This window comes from Bos grunniens, chromosome 7 (genome assembly GCF_055505025.1).
Source record: "Bos grunniens cultivar Pamir isolate PY7600 chromosome 7, Bosgru_T2T1.0, whole genome shotgun sequence".
In the NCBI taxonomy this organism is placed as follows: Eukaryota; Metazoa; Chordata; class Mammalia; order Artiodactyla; family Bovidae; genus Bos; species Bos grunniens.
Window position 1 is genome coordinate 65,234,307 of NC_141171.1, and position 13,954 is coordinate 65,248,260.

At 40.5% G+C, this 13,954-nt stretch overlaps 1 protein-coding gene across 7 annotated transcripts in view; it reads right to left on the bottom strand.

The window, feature by feature from the left end:
- Positions 1-10,225: 10,225 nt before the first annotated feature.
- The window catches only part of FAM114A2 (family with sequence similarity 114 member A2), a 34,475-nt gene continuing 30,746 nt past the window's right edge, over positions 10,226-13,954 (bottom strand). For 5 of the 7 annotated variants that reach the window (XM_086412565.1, XM_086412560.1, XM_086412564.1 and 2 more), the window contains 2 exons: positions 12,913-12,966; positions 10,226-10,859 (listed from right to left, as the gene is read on the bottom strand). In XM_086412565.1, the coding sequence (XP_086268691.1) occupies positions 12,933-12,966 (34 nt within the window). In that variant the 3' untranslated portion in view covers positions 10,226-10,859; positions 12,913-12,932. The remainder of the gene's footprint in view (positions 10,860-12,912; positions 12,967-13,954) is intronic. The other 2 variants (XM_086412563.1, XM_086412562.1) reach the window with 1 other exon arrangement.

The window sequence follows — 13,954 nt, forward strand, 5'->3', positions numbered from 1 at the left end:
GCTTGCAAACCAGAGATGTTGGCTCCTTTAATCAGGAAACAGGACCACAGATGGGGACAGTGTGGGGAGCAGATTCTGCACTGGAACTGAGTTCCAAGGGCTTTATCACCTCAGTCCTCACTCTGGAAGTTAGGGATTACTGCCCGTATTCCACAGTGGAAGAGACAGTCTCAGAATGGGAATCATTTACTCAAGAATATCTTTTAACATTCTAGGCCCCATGGTGCCAATTCTTCTTTAAGTGCTCTCATATACAGTGTCTTAAGAGATGCACAAAGGTGTTATGAGATGAACAGAGGCAGATCCTAGTATTCCCATATTATAGGTGAGGAAGCTGAGACTCAAAAAGAAAAACTAAAGGACTAAGGCAAGAAGTCCCGTTTCTCCATTCTCTGCCCCCTGGAGGTCCTAGAGCCTAATGAAGACAAAAACTACTCTGGCTTGCAGAATACCAGGAAGCTTTGGGGACCTTATAATATCCTCAGACATCTTAGAGTCATAATCATTGGAGCTAACATTTATGGAGGGACTTCTGTGGCCAGGCACTGTGCCAAGCACCTGTGTAACACCTCACCCAACTCTGGGGTGGATGCCAACCCGATGTTACAGGGCATGAAACAGCAGAGAGGTTCAACAACTTGCCAGGTCACAAAGCCTGGGGCTGGGAAATGAACTGAGGCTCTGTGGCTCCAGGGCTCACCCTTGCTCTAAAACATCTTGCCATTCTGCCTCCTCAGGGAAAGTGATCAGGGTAAGGATTGCAAGCTGAAGTGGATTTTAAGCAGCTGCTGACAGCCGATGGGCCCGCCCACTCTAGGGAGAAGCGTTCTCTCACCCTAATTTCATTTGAGTGACCCCCTTTTTAAGACATGCTAACCCTGAAGTATAGAACCAAAAACCACCCAAAGGTAGTCTCCTTAAGCCCAGAGGAACTTCGAAATGCAGAAGAAAACCCCTCAGCAGTAATTCTGCTTGTTTGTGGTGTTGTATGTTATCTGTCCTCTCCTGTTGGATCTTGGTATTTATCTTGGCTAACAGGGGTCCTATCCTGGTTTCCTTCCTATGGTATATTAACAGCACCAGCTGCTTTTCCAGGAGGGCTTAATGTGAAATTGAATGAACCAGAATACCAATATTTTATCATCCTATTGCTTGTCTTGGAGAAGGCAATGGCACCCTACTCCAGTACTCTTGCCTGGAAAATCCCATGGACGCAGGAGCCTGGTAGGTTGCAGTCCATGGGGCCACTAAGAGTCAGACACGACTAAGCGACTTCACTTTCACTTTTCACTTTCATGCACTGGAGAAGGAAATGGCAACCCACTCCAGTGTTCTTGCCTGGAAATCCCAGGGACGGGGCAGCCTGGTGGGCTGCCGTCTATGGGGTCACAGAGAGTTGGACACGACTGAGGTGACTTAGCAGCAGCAGTAGCACTGCTTGTCTTTCAAGTAATCAAGAGACAGGCTATGATATACATTCAACCATCAGGACTCTTTAGAGATCCTAAGTCTACTGGAGAGAGAGGGCTTATTATTCAGATTTAATTAGGCTATAACAGGAAGTCCTAAGTCAGTCACATCCCTTTGAAGGGTAAAAAATAATTTCCTTACCCTCTCTGACCCTCAGCCTGCCCAGACTTATCTTCTTCCCTGTAGGGCAAGATTGGCAGTTCTTACATTATTTCCTTACTACCCCCTGATAGGTTCAGGTGAGAACTAGCTAATTGGCTCAGCATCCATTAGAGCCATGGAGAATCCAGACCCAACAACCCAATCTCCTCTTTTCACGGCTGAGAACCAAGCTGCCATCGGTGCAGTGGCTATAAAGGCAGGCAGAGCTGGTGGTGAGTCTGCTTGCCACACCAACCCCCCAACCCCCACCACACACCATATAACCTCAGGCTAATGTCTTCACCTCTGCAGGCCATCATAACAGTTCTGGCTTTGTTGGGCTGTTGTGAAAATAAATAGCATAAAGTACTTAACACCTTCAGCACACTAGCCTGACACATAGTAATCACTGTTAACATTATCTATTATCAAGATTAATACACTGAAAGTGTCTCCATATAAATCTTGAGTTAGAAACTAAACCAGCATTACAATCCCGCTGTCCTGGGTAGCTTCTGTTCAAACCTTTGTTTATAAATAACTTTAATTCATAATGCTTCTTTCACCCATTTGATGCAGAATCTGGCTTTGATAATGCTGGAAGCAGAATTCCACAAATATCTTTTCGACTAAATGGGTGGATTTCAATGAACAGTTCAGTTGCTCAGTTGTGTATGACTCTGTGACCCCATGGACTGAAGCATTCCAGGCTTCCCTGTCCATCACCAACTCCCGGAGCTTGTTCAAACTCATGTTCATCAGGTCAGTGATGCCATCCAACCATCTCATCCTGTCGTCCCCTTCTCCTCCTGCCTTCAATCTTTCCCTGCATCAGCGTCTTTTCCAATGAGTCGGTTCTTCGCATCAGGTGACCAAAGTATTGGAGCTTCAGCATCAGTCCTTGCAAAGAATATTCAGCACTGATTTCCCTTAGGATTGACAGGTTTGATCTCCTTGTAGTCTAAGGGACTTGCAAGAGTCTTCTCCAGCACTACAGTTTGAAAGCATGAATTCTTTGGCGCTCAGCTTTCTTCATGGTCCAACCCTCATATCCATACATGACTACTGGAAAAACCATAGCATTGACTAGACAGACCTTTGTTGGTAATGTCTCTGCTTTTTCATATGCTATCTAGGTTTGTCATAGCTTTTCTTCCAAGGAGCACGTGTCTTTTAATTTCATGGCTGCAGTCACCAACTGCAGTGACAATGGATTAAAATTATCCCAAGAAACTTCTCAAACACTTTCCACTTTGGAACCTGCTCCCCAAGGACCTGCTTATGAAGAGGAGCCAGATGGTGCTATACTTACTACCGTTCCTGCTTCTGAGCCCCTGTAACAGGGACAGTCACCTGAGAGGCCCCGAGGCCTTTGTTAAACCCAGGAAGTGGGCAATGTTTCTTGACTCTTTGGCTCTGTTGGCCCAAAGCCCTCGTTTTTTTTAAAAATTGAAAAGTATTGAGATAACTGTAGATTCACATTTGATTATAAGAAACAAAGTCTGTGTATGTTTTACCCAATTCCTCCCAATGGTAACATCTTACAACACTAAAATTTCCCAACCAGGATACACATTGATACAATCTATCTGCCTCATTCAGATTCCTCAGGTTTCCTGTACGCAGTATGTGTGTATGTGTGTGTGCATTTAGTCTATATACCTTACTTTATGACTAGATCCCTGTGGCCACCATTACAGCCAAGTTAGTCCATCACCACAAGGATGATGTTGCTCTTTTAAAAACATACCTACCTACCTCTTCCCCCATCCCCATTCCTAACCCCCTATAGCTATTCATCTGTTCTTCATTTCTGTAACTTTGTCATTCCTGTTACAGAAATGGAATTATATACCTTAAGCAGTTTTGAGGGGATTGGATTTTTTTCACTCAGTGTAATTCCCTTGAGATTCAGCCAAGATCTTACATGTAGTTTGCTTGTTCCTTTTGACTGCTGAGTAGCAACCCATGGTGGGGACACACCACCATTTAATTATTCACTCACTAAAGGACATCTCCAAACCAAGCTTCCAGTTTGGAGCTATTACAAATAAAGCTGTTATGAACATTCATGTACTCCTCTATCCACTTTGATCACTAATTGATACAGATGCTCTTACTTCACTGAGATCTTTGTTCCTGTGGCTGCAAACATGACTCATCACCACACCATCCTTTCTGTGCCAGCTCCTAGTGGCTTTGGATAATCTGCCCAGATGCTCCCCTACAGACACTTATCACTAGATAGGCACCTTCAAGCCTTTCTCCTAAAAGAAATAAAATAGAACAAACATGAGTTTGCAAGCCAGACAACGTGGGCTCACATGGCAGGGGCTCTGCTATTTACCGTGGTGAAGTCTCACGAGAGTCACTTAATGCTCAATCTGTTTCATAATCATAATAAAGTAGCTGATAGCTGGGAAGGTTTCTTTATCGACAGCTTTTGGTGGCAGTGTAATGTAATGGCTAAAAACAGGAACTCTGGTACCAAGCTGCCTGGGTTTGAATCCTGACTCTATCACCTGTTGGGTATGAGATCTCAGGCAAGTTATTTAACCTCCTTGTGCCTCAGTTTTTCCATCTGTAAACAGTTCCTATCTCATCAGAATTAAAGTAATACACACAAAACAAATGTTCACAACAGTGCCTGGCACATAGCATTTACTAAGCATTAGTTCCCACTGCTATGTGGCAGACACTATTCTAAGCACTTTATGCAGATTATTTAATCCTATCAATGACTTTATTTATTAGTGCTATTAGAAGATCAGTTTTACAGATGACAAAGCTGCAATTTTAAGGGATTAAGTCACTTGCTCATGATCACATGGTTGGAAAATGAGGGAACTGAGAATCCATTTTGAGCCTGTCTTTGCTTCTCACCTCTATGCCACCCTGAAGGCCCATGAACTGGAAATGGCAGTGCCCTGCCTCGAGCAGTTATAAGGATTTACAAAGAAGTGTTTTTCATGGTGCCTGGGAGTCAACCTGCTCCATACGTGTTAGTGTCCCCTTGTAACTACTGGTGGCTGATGAACAATACATCACTCTATAGTTCTATATACAGCAGAAACAGGCCTAAGACACAAACCACCAAAACAGAAATCTGAGGGTTTTGAGGATGCATCTTCATTTACAATGTGACCTGCCCAACAATCACAACCACATTTGGGATGAGTCCATCCAACTCAGCCTCAAAATCCCTTACAACAGAGCAGCTGCCTCACTTCTTTCTCAGGTTTTACAGCTACCATGCAGAGATCACTCAGTGGCATCCACGGAGTTCCTACAGGATAGAAGCTACACATTCTGCAGTCTGCTCCCTGCAGCCCTTATCCCAGTAAACACGTACAGAACCCCAGGGAGGCTCTGGTGTAATGGAGTGACAAGGCCAGCATCCAAAGACCCAGGTTCAAGTCTCCACTGAGCCTTCTATCAAGCCATGTGACTTTGGGGGTCACTTCCTTCTATGAGGCCTCAATGTCCCCAGCTATGAAATAAGCATTTTCCACCTTGTTGTTGTTCAGTAGCTCAGTCATGTCTGACTCTCTGTAACACCATGGAATTCAGCACGCCAGCCTTCCCTGTCCTTCACCATGCCTGGACCTTGCTCGAACTCATGTCCATTGAGTCAGTGATGCCATCCAACCACCACTTCCTCTGTCACCCCCTTCTCCTCCTGCCCTCAGTCTTTCCCAGTATCAAGGTCTTTTCCAACGAGCCAGCTCTTCGCATCAAGTGGCCGAAGTATCGGAGATTCAGCTTCAGCATCAGTACTTCCAATGAATATTCACAACTGATTTCCTTTAGGATTGACTGGTTTCATCTCCTTGTTGTTCAAGGGACTCTCATCTTCTCAAGCACCACAGTTCAAAAGCATCTATTCTTTGGTGCTCAGTCTTCTTTGTGGTCCAACTCTCACATCCATACGTGACTACCGAAAAAACCACAGCTTTGACCATGTGGACCTTTGTCAGCAAAGTAATGTCTCCGCTTTTTAATATGCAGTCTAGGTTTCCACTGCTTTTCTTCCAAGGAGCAAGCATCTTTGAATTTCATGGCTGTAGTCACCATCCACAGTGATTTTGGAGCTCAAGAAAATAAAGTCTGTCACTGTTCCCATTGTTTCCCCATCTATTTGCCATGAAGTGATGCGACCGGATGACATGATCTTAATTTCCTGAATGCTGAGTTTTAAACTAGCCACACTCTTCTTTCACCTTCATCAAGAGGCTCTTTAGTTTCTCTGCTTTCTGCCATTAGGGTGGTATCACCTGCATATCTGAGGTCATTGGTATTTCTCCCAGCTATCTTGATTCCAGCTTGTGCTTCATCCAGCCCATCATTTCTCATGATGTACTCTGCATATAAATTAAATCAACAGGGACAATATACAGCCTTGACATACTCCTTCCCCAATTTTGAACCAGTCTGTTGTTCCATGTCTGCTTCTAACTGTTGCTTCTTGACCTGCATACAGATTTCTCAGAAGGCAGGTACGGTGGTATTGTATTCCCATCTTTAAGAATTTTCCAGTTTGTTGTGTGAAAGGTTTTAGCATAATCAATGAAGCAAATGTTTTTTTGGAATTCCCTTGCTTTTTCTATGATCCAACGAACACTGGCAATTTGATCTCTCATCCCTCTGCCTTTTCTAAATCCAGCTTGTACATCTGGAATTTCTCAGTCCACGTACTACTGAAGCCTAGCTTGAAGGATTTTGAGCATAACCTTGCTACCATATGAAATGAGTACAATTGTTGGTAGTTTGAACATTCTTTGGGATTGGAATGAAAACTGACCTTTTCCAGTTCTGTGGCCACTGCTGTTTTTCAAATTTGCTGGCATATTGAGTGCAGCACTTTCACAGCATTATCTTTTAGGATTTGAAATAGCTCAGCTGGAATTCCACCACCTCCACTAGCTTTGTCTGTAGTGATGCTTCCTAAGGCCCACTTGACTTCACACTCCAGGATGTCTGGCTCTAGGTGAGTGATCACACCATCATGGTTATCTGGATTAAGACCTTTTCTGTACAGTTCTTCTGTGTATTCTTGTCACCTCTTCTTAATATCTTCTGCTTCTGTTAAGTCCATACCATTTCTACTGGTTAGGATTTGGTGCTCTTACTGCTGTGGCTCAGGTTCAATTCCTGGTCAGGGAAGCCTTTCTTCTTGAGTTCCAAAGAACAGCAAGGAGAGATGAGAAAGTCTTCTTAAGTGAACAATGCAAAGAAATAGAAGGAAACAACAGAATGGGAAAGACTAGAGATCTCTCCAAGAAAATTAGATACCAAGGGAACATTTAACGCAAAGATGGACACAATTAAGGACAGAAATGGTATGGACCTAACAGAAGCAGAAGTTTCCACCTTATATGTTTGATATTCTAGCTCCATATTCTCTAGTAGCAGGAAAGCACTAAGCATCCTGTTCTTTTTCCTTCCCTTGCTCCTTTTTCTTCATTCTTTCTTACAGTCAGACAGTATTTCCTACCATGCGCCAGACCCAATACCAAGAGCTGGGAATGCAATGGTGAGCAAAACAAACACAGAAAAACAGGTACTTAAGTGTTTGTTGATTTACTGAATGCTCTAAATGCTTTTATTGTTGTTATTTAGTCACTCAGTCATGGCCAACTTTTTTGCAACTCCATGGACTGTCACCCACCAGGCTCCTCCATCCATGGGATTTCCCAGGCAAGAATACTAGAGTGGGCTATTTCCTTCACCAGGGGATCCTCCCGACCCAGGGATCGAACCTGCATCTCCTGCATTGACAGGCAATTCTTTACCACTGATTCTTACCACCTGAGAAGCCCCTCTAAACGCCTAAGAATACTCAATTCTTACTTTCAAACTTTTGCTTCAACATACATGCTAACCATGCAGTTTTCATTATGCTCAGTAATGCAACTGGAAGCAACAAACGAAGAACAGGCTGTACTAAAGAGAAGTTCTTCAGTTATGACATAAACAGCCACAATTATGATATAAACAACTCAGGCTTAAACAAGTTTGGCTGAAATTGGCTGAACTGTCTGGTAGAAACTTTGTGACAGATTATTCCAATTTTTTAAATGTGCTTTAAAAAATTAACGATACTGGTACATGTACAGCAGATTTGGGAAAACGACTTCCCTTTAGAACAGCTTAAGAGCATAGCACTGGCCAGTGTGTACACTGGAGATAAATGTGGGGTTGACATTAGTTTATGAACATTTCTATTTCCTTTAGATCAAATTAATGAAGTCTCTTAATCACAGCCTTTAAAAAATCCAATAGTAGGAAGAGGAACATTTACTCTAGTAATAACATTTAATCTATCAAGGTGCTAAGTGAATTGGGAAGAGGTGGGTGGCACATACTAAGACATAGCGGTAAATCTTTGATACCAGAAAATTTAAAGGAAGTAGCACCAAAAAGGGAGAAGGCAATGGCACCCCACTCTAGTACTCTTGCCTGGAAAATCCCCTGGACAGAGAAGCCTGGTGGGCTTCAGTCCATGGGGTTGCTAAGAGTCGGACACGACTGAGCGACTTCACTTTCACTTTTCACTTTCATGCATTGGAGAAGGAAATGGCAATCCACTCCAGTGTTCTTGCCTGGAGAATCCCAGGGATGGGGGAGCCTGCGGGCTGCCGTCTATGGGGTCGCACAGAGTCAGACACGACTGAAGCGACTTAGCAGCAGCAGCACCAAAAAAAAGTAAGGATCGTTACGAAACTACATCATGTACTCACTCCAAATGGGATAATGAAGCATGCATCATCCAAAACCATCACCATAATCCAACAGGTTCCAATATGCCCCCTCAACCTACCTACTTCACCTATCAATGAATGTTTACGTTCTTATTTCCTCAACTCTACATCAAGGAACTTTCATTTTTTTTCATTATATTCTAGGTGAAAGGTAGGCAACTGTTATGTAGAATCAACTGGCCCTTTCATCACCTCATTGGTGGTCTCCAGAATCCACTGAAACACATGTGGGTGGGCGGGTGAAGCTGATGAGAGGGATGAGAGAAGAAGAAGAGGCGGTAAGTCACATTGGCCTTTTGTAAGGTCTAATCTAAATAGGTGAAAATGGGGGCTGCAATCTGGACAGATGCATAAACAGTCACTGTTATATCCCCGACTCTATACCCCTTTCTTGAAGAAAAACCTTAGATATGTTTCCAGATAGAAGAGTAAAAGCTGAAAATTGCCCTTATATGAGAGTCCAAACAGGTAATAGTCAGCGTGACCAGTTTCCAAACCTTGCTCAAAAGAATACTAAGTTCAGTTCAGACAGAGCAACTAAGCTTGAGGCACACATTAGGGCTGGAACACCAGCTTTATTTACCATAACACAACCGCTTTTCTGAAATTACAGAATTGCTCACTTTGGGAACAGTGAAATGCGTCTATTAAAAAAAAATACTCAAAAACTTTTCTCATCATGTTAGAACATAGTATAAGCAGAGTTAACATTTTCGTGATGTCGGTGATTCCAAATCTGCCTAGCTTAACAAATTGCCCCCTACCCCAAATAAGGTGCACATAGAAATAGTCTTGATATCAATCTATGTTATAGCTTCACTTTGCTATTTCTTCGGTCCGGGAAAATACTGGGGCTTACATTTGGAAAACTAAATAAAAGGATAAACTGACAGAATTATTACATTTTACTTAAAGGTTTACAAGATATGGGGCAGAGCTCATAAAAGTTACCTGAAACATTAAAAATCACCAAGTTGGAGAACTTTTTTTTTTTTTTTTTTTCAAAAGAGTGGATAGCAAAATAGCTGTTGCTACTGCTGCTGCTAAGTCGCTTCAGTCGTGTCCGACTCTGTGCGACGTCATAGATGGCAGCCCACCAGGCTCCCCGGTCCCTGGGATTCTGAAGGCAAGAACACTGGAGTGGGTTGCCATTTCCTTCTCCAATGCATGAAAGTGAAGAGTGAAAGTGAAGTCGCTCAGTCGTGTCCAACTCTCAGCGGCCCCATGGACTGCAGCCTACCAGGCTCCTGCGTCCATGGGATTTTCCAGAGGACTTATAAATCTTTTAAATTGCTGAAGAAAGCAAAAGAAGGCTTAGAATCTGAAGGATAAAACTTATATTTATAAACATGCTAAAGAATACATTAAAAGAAACCAAAAAAAGTGAAGAAAAATATACTGTGTCTTAATCCTATTATACATGAACATCATTTTCATGGGACTCTACAATCCATTTCAACCAAGTAACAAAATCTCCATCACTGAAAGAGCTTCAACCCTCCTTTGGAGCTAGCTATTACAGAATTCATCCTGCATACAGGGTATGAGTGAAAAACATCCTAGAAACTCAGAATATCTACAAACATGAAACTGTTTCTCCAAATTGCATTTCTTTGTCTTGAATCCGGTAGAGTGGGAGGCAACAACAATTTGAAGCTTACCATTGTGGGACAGGAGAGCAACTTGAAGTCAAAGGACACTTGGCTATAGTTAATTAATGTGGCTATAGGTAGGTATATTCCATAAGCTTCTCCTCAATGCCACTGAGAATTAAAGAGTAGATGAAATTTTCTAGCCAATTCCAAAAATCCATGTAATCAAGGGCAATCACTACAGAGTTTATACATACTCAGTTTTCTTAAAAGCAATAGATTTTATTATAAAAAGGAGAAAGAAAATGGCATTAACAGATCAAGCACATAAATTCCAAAATACTGAATTCCTTTTCCTCTTTTTTTTTAATTTCTTTTCCTCTTGCTTAACAACCAATTATATCCATGGACTATAAAATGACATCCATGACAAAAATATTAGTGTTTTACATATTGCCAAAGAAAGATCAATATCTTTGCCTGAGTATCCCATTAACTTTCGCCTGGAGCTATTATTTTTGAACTGTCTATAAAACTTTCTTTTCAAATAATTTATTAATTATAACAACTGGGAAGAGCAGTGTGAGGACCTGAATACTTCAGTCAAGCAGTGAAGACAACAAACTTCCTTCAAATCTGCTCTCCTGCCAGCATTTTTATATACCAAAATAACCTTTCTCCCTCACTTCCGCAGGGCTACGCAGAAGTGAGTGGCATTTCTCAGCCATCACAAGTCTCAGGTAGAATCTTCTCTGTTCCTCAATGTTCAGACAAAGGCCTCTGGACATGAAGCTCATGCCTCTGGTAATTCAGTCTTGTTCTCAATAAAAGAGATCTCCAATACAGGTAAAAGTAGCTGAAAGGCATCCTGAATGTAGGAAGCACTGTTTGATGCCTACAGGGATAAGAAATGAAAAATAAGAAAATGAAAATATTGCTGTCTCTTAAAAGAGAAAATATAAGACAACAAAAACCAAACTAATTTTTATAATCTAACTGAATCTATAGCCTGGCAAATAAGAATACAGACTTAATCATTGCACTGAAGTTAAAAGGAAAAGAATGATCCAGCTCTTAAGATGATATGATAGCACAAAAAAAAGAATGTCACCATTTTTGTCCAACTGGTCCATCAAAAATAACAGCCATTTTTTGGCATCATGCTCAGATTCAGCATTCAAAGCTTACTGATTCCTTGAATGAGTGGGTAAATCCTGTCACAAGCATTTTACTCAATTACTCAAAGAGGATTTCAGAAGGCTATGAATTCTAAATCAACAGAATTTATAGTCCGTTGTGACTGCTCCTCTACCATGGACTCAGCACAGTTGTGAACATGTGACAGGTGCTCACAAGTATAAACAAAGAATACTACTTTTAAAGATGATAAAGTACAGATATGTTTCTGTCTAGTACAAGAGATGTATTTATGAAAAGCTAGGATTCATTATGCCCAGAGTTTACCAGACTTCATTAATATCTGACAACTTCTGACTTTCTAGAAGAACAGAGTTCATTACATTAAAAAAAAAAAAAAAAAAAGTATAACTTCAAGGACAAGAGTGTTCAAATCTATAAGCAAGAACAACCAACTCAAAAATAGCAGAAGGGTACCCATATCAAGTGTGTTAACCCTTTTTTGATTTATCAGTAGCATAATTTAAATGGTTATTTTAACTTCAATGTGACATCTGATGCCAAACTTTCAAGCCAAAAGAGACCTCACAACACATCTAGTTAAATCTCTTATTCTGTATATAAATATAACAAGACTGCCGAGAAGGTAAATGCCTGGTCCATGATCATACTGCAAATCAGGGGAGATCCAGAACAGGACTGGGCTCCTGGTTTGCAAGCTCCTTTCATCTATACCACTCTGTCATCTATTAAATCATAAACATATTTAATTGCTTAAGTGATCAGAATGATTTCTTTGACTATTAAAGGAAAATGATTCAGTTAAGGAATGAAAGGCATTCCCTCATTGGTAATATTAAAAGAATCTAAAACTAAAGAAGTAACAGTCTGGTGGCAAAAATATTTAATTCATATTTAAAACCTAACTGATTATCAAATGTATTTTTCCCCTTAGACTTAGATAATATGCTTTAAATAGGTAATCAAACATCTAAATTTTTGCACAATTAATTTACAAGATAGAGTTCTTAAACCACAGAATCCAGAAAGCATCCCATATGGAGGGACTATAATCCATCCATGGATTTAAACCACCCACCTCCTTAAATCTAATGAATTGAAAAGGGTTATATAAACACATGTACCCTTTTGACAAAATAAAGAAAATTCCCAGGCAAGGAAAAAGACAAAATGTTTTATTTTTGTTTTGTAACTAATCTCCTCTGCATGAACCTTAGCCCTTCAAGTAGCAATACTAGCCTATTTGTAATTTCCAGCCCCTCATGTTTACCAGCTGGTCTCCAGAAGATGTTTCATTACTGAGAATTGTCCACTAATTACCAAGGGGTAGTACTAAGTAATGACAGCCTAACTGCTTCTTCCTCTGCACTTTACCTGGCATCTTTATGCTTTGTAATTAAAGGACAGGAAATATGTATCAAATATACATCATTTTGGTCATACCTGCATCAACACAGCTAAAATAGTTTAAAAAAAGCCAAAAAATAAAACTTAGAAGTGAAGTGAAAGTCGCTCAGTCATGTCCAACTCTTTGCGACCCCATGGACTATACAGTCCACGGAACTCTCCAGGCCAGAATACTGGAGTGGGTAGCCTTTCCCTTCTTCAGGGGATCTTCCCAACCCAGGGACTGAACCCAGGTCTCCCACATTGCAGGTGGATTCTTTACCAGCCGAGCCACAAGGGAAGCCCCCCCACCAAAAAAAAAAACACTTAAGAAGAGTTATTAATACACAATGCCCTAGAAGTTAGAGACTTAAAAAATAATAATAATAATTAGTACTACTAACCTCTAGAAATACTGCAGTGATTAATGGATTAAGGACGTCAGCCTTTTCCTTAACCTAGAACAAAGGATAATATGTTAAGGGAGCATAGCATATTTAAAAAAGAAAAAATAGGTAAAGTATGACCCCACTTTGAAACACACCCATACACACCCATACATAAATATAAGCATAGAAAAAGTCTGAATCAGATCAGGAAGGACTTTAAATTTCCTTCTTTCTATCCTTCTGTGATATCCAAGTTGAGAGTGTACTCCTTCGTAGTTTTTACTGACTTTGAAAAGTATCTTCATTTCAGAAGGGGATAGAAATGGTCTATTTGACCAAGAAAACCAGAAAAAATTTTAAAACAAAATCTGCAGATATAAAACTTGTGCTCAAAAGACTCAATTGATTTTTTAAGATACACCATTTGGAAAACATGAAAACAAATAATGCAAATTTAATACTTCCATGTATTAGCTAGCACCTCAGAACCAACTTGCTGTGACATCTTTATGAAATACATGGAAAAATTTAGCCTCAGAAGATTAACTTTAGGAAACCCAGAAATTCTTTTAAAGAAAATACTAAGAGGAAAAAAGAAGCTATATAACAGAATTGTCCCCTACAGGAAAAATCTAAACTCAAAGTGAGAAAAATTAATTTGGGCCATGCTCTTAACTAAAATAAATGTAAAGGCCCAGAATAACTTTGCTGCCATACTGATACTTACCACAAGCTGATTTTTTTTCAATTGAGGTATAACTGACATATAACAGTATATAAACTGCAGGTATTTTTGCAGATGTACAACATAATGATTGTTATCTGCATACACAGCAAAATGAGGACAGTAAGACCAGTCAACATCTATCACTATACATAAATCATTTTTTTCTTGTGATGAGAACTTTTAAAAACTCTCTTAGCAACTTTCAAATATGCAATAGGCACTATTAACTACAGACACCATGCTGTGCATTACATCCCCAATGCTGTACATTACATCCCCAATGCTGTACATTATTTATTTATAACTGAAAGTTTGCATCTTTTGACTCAC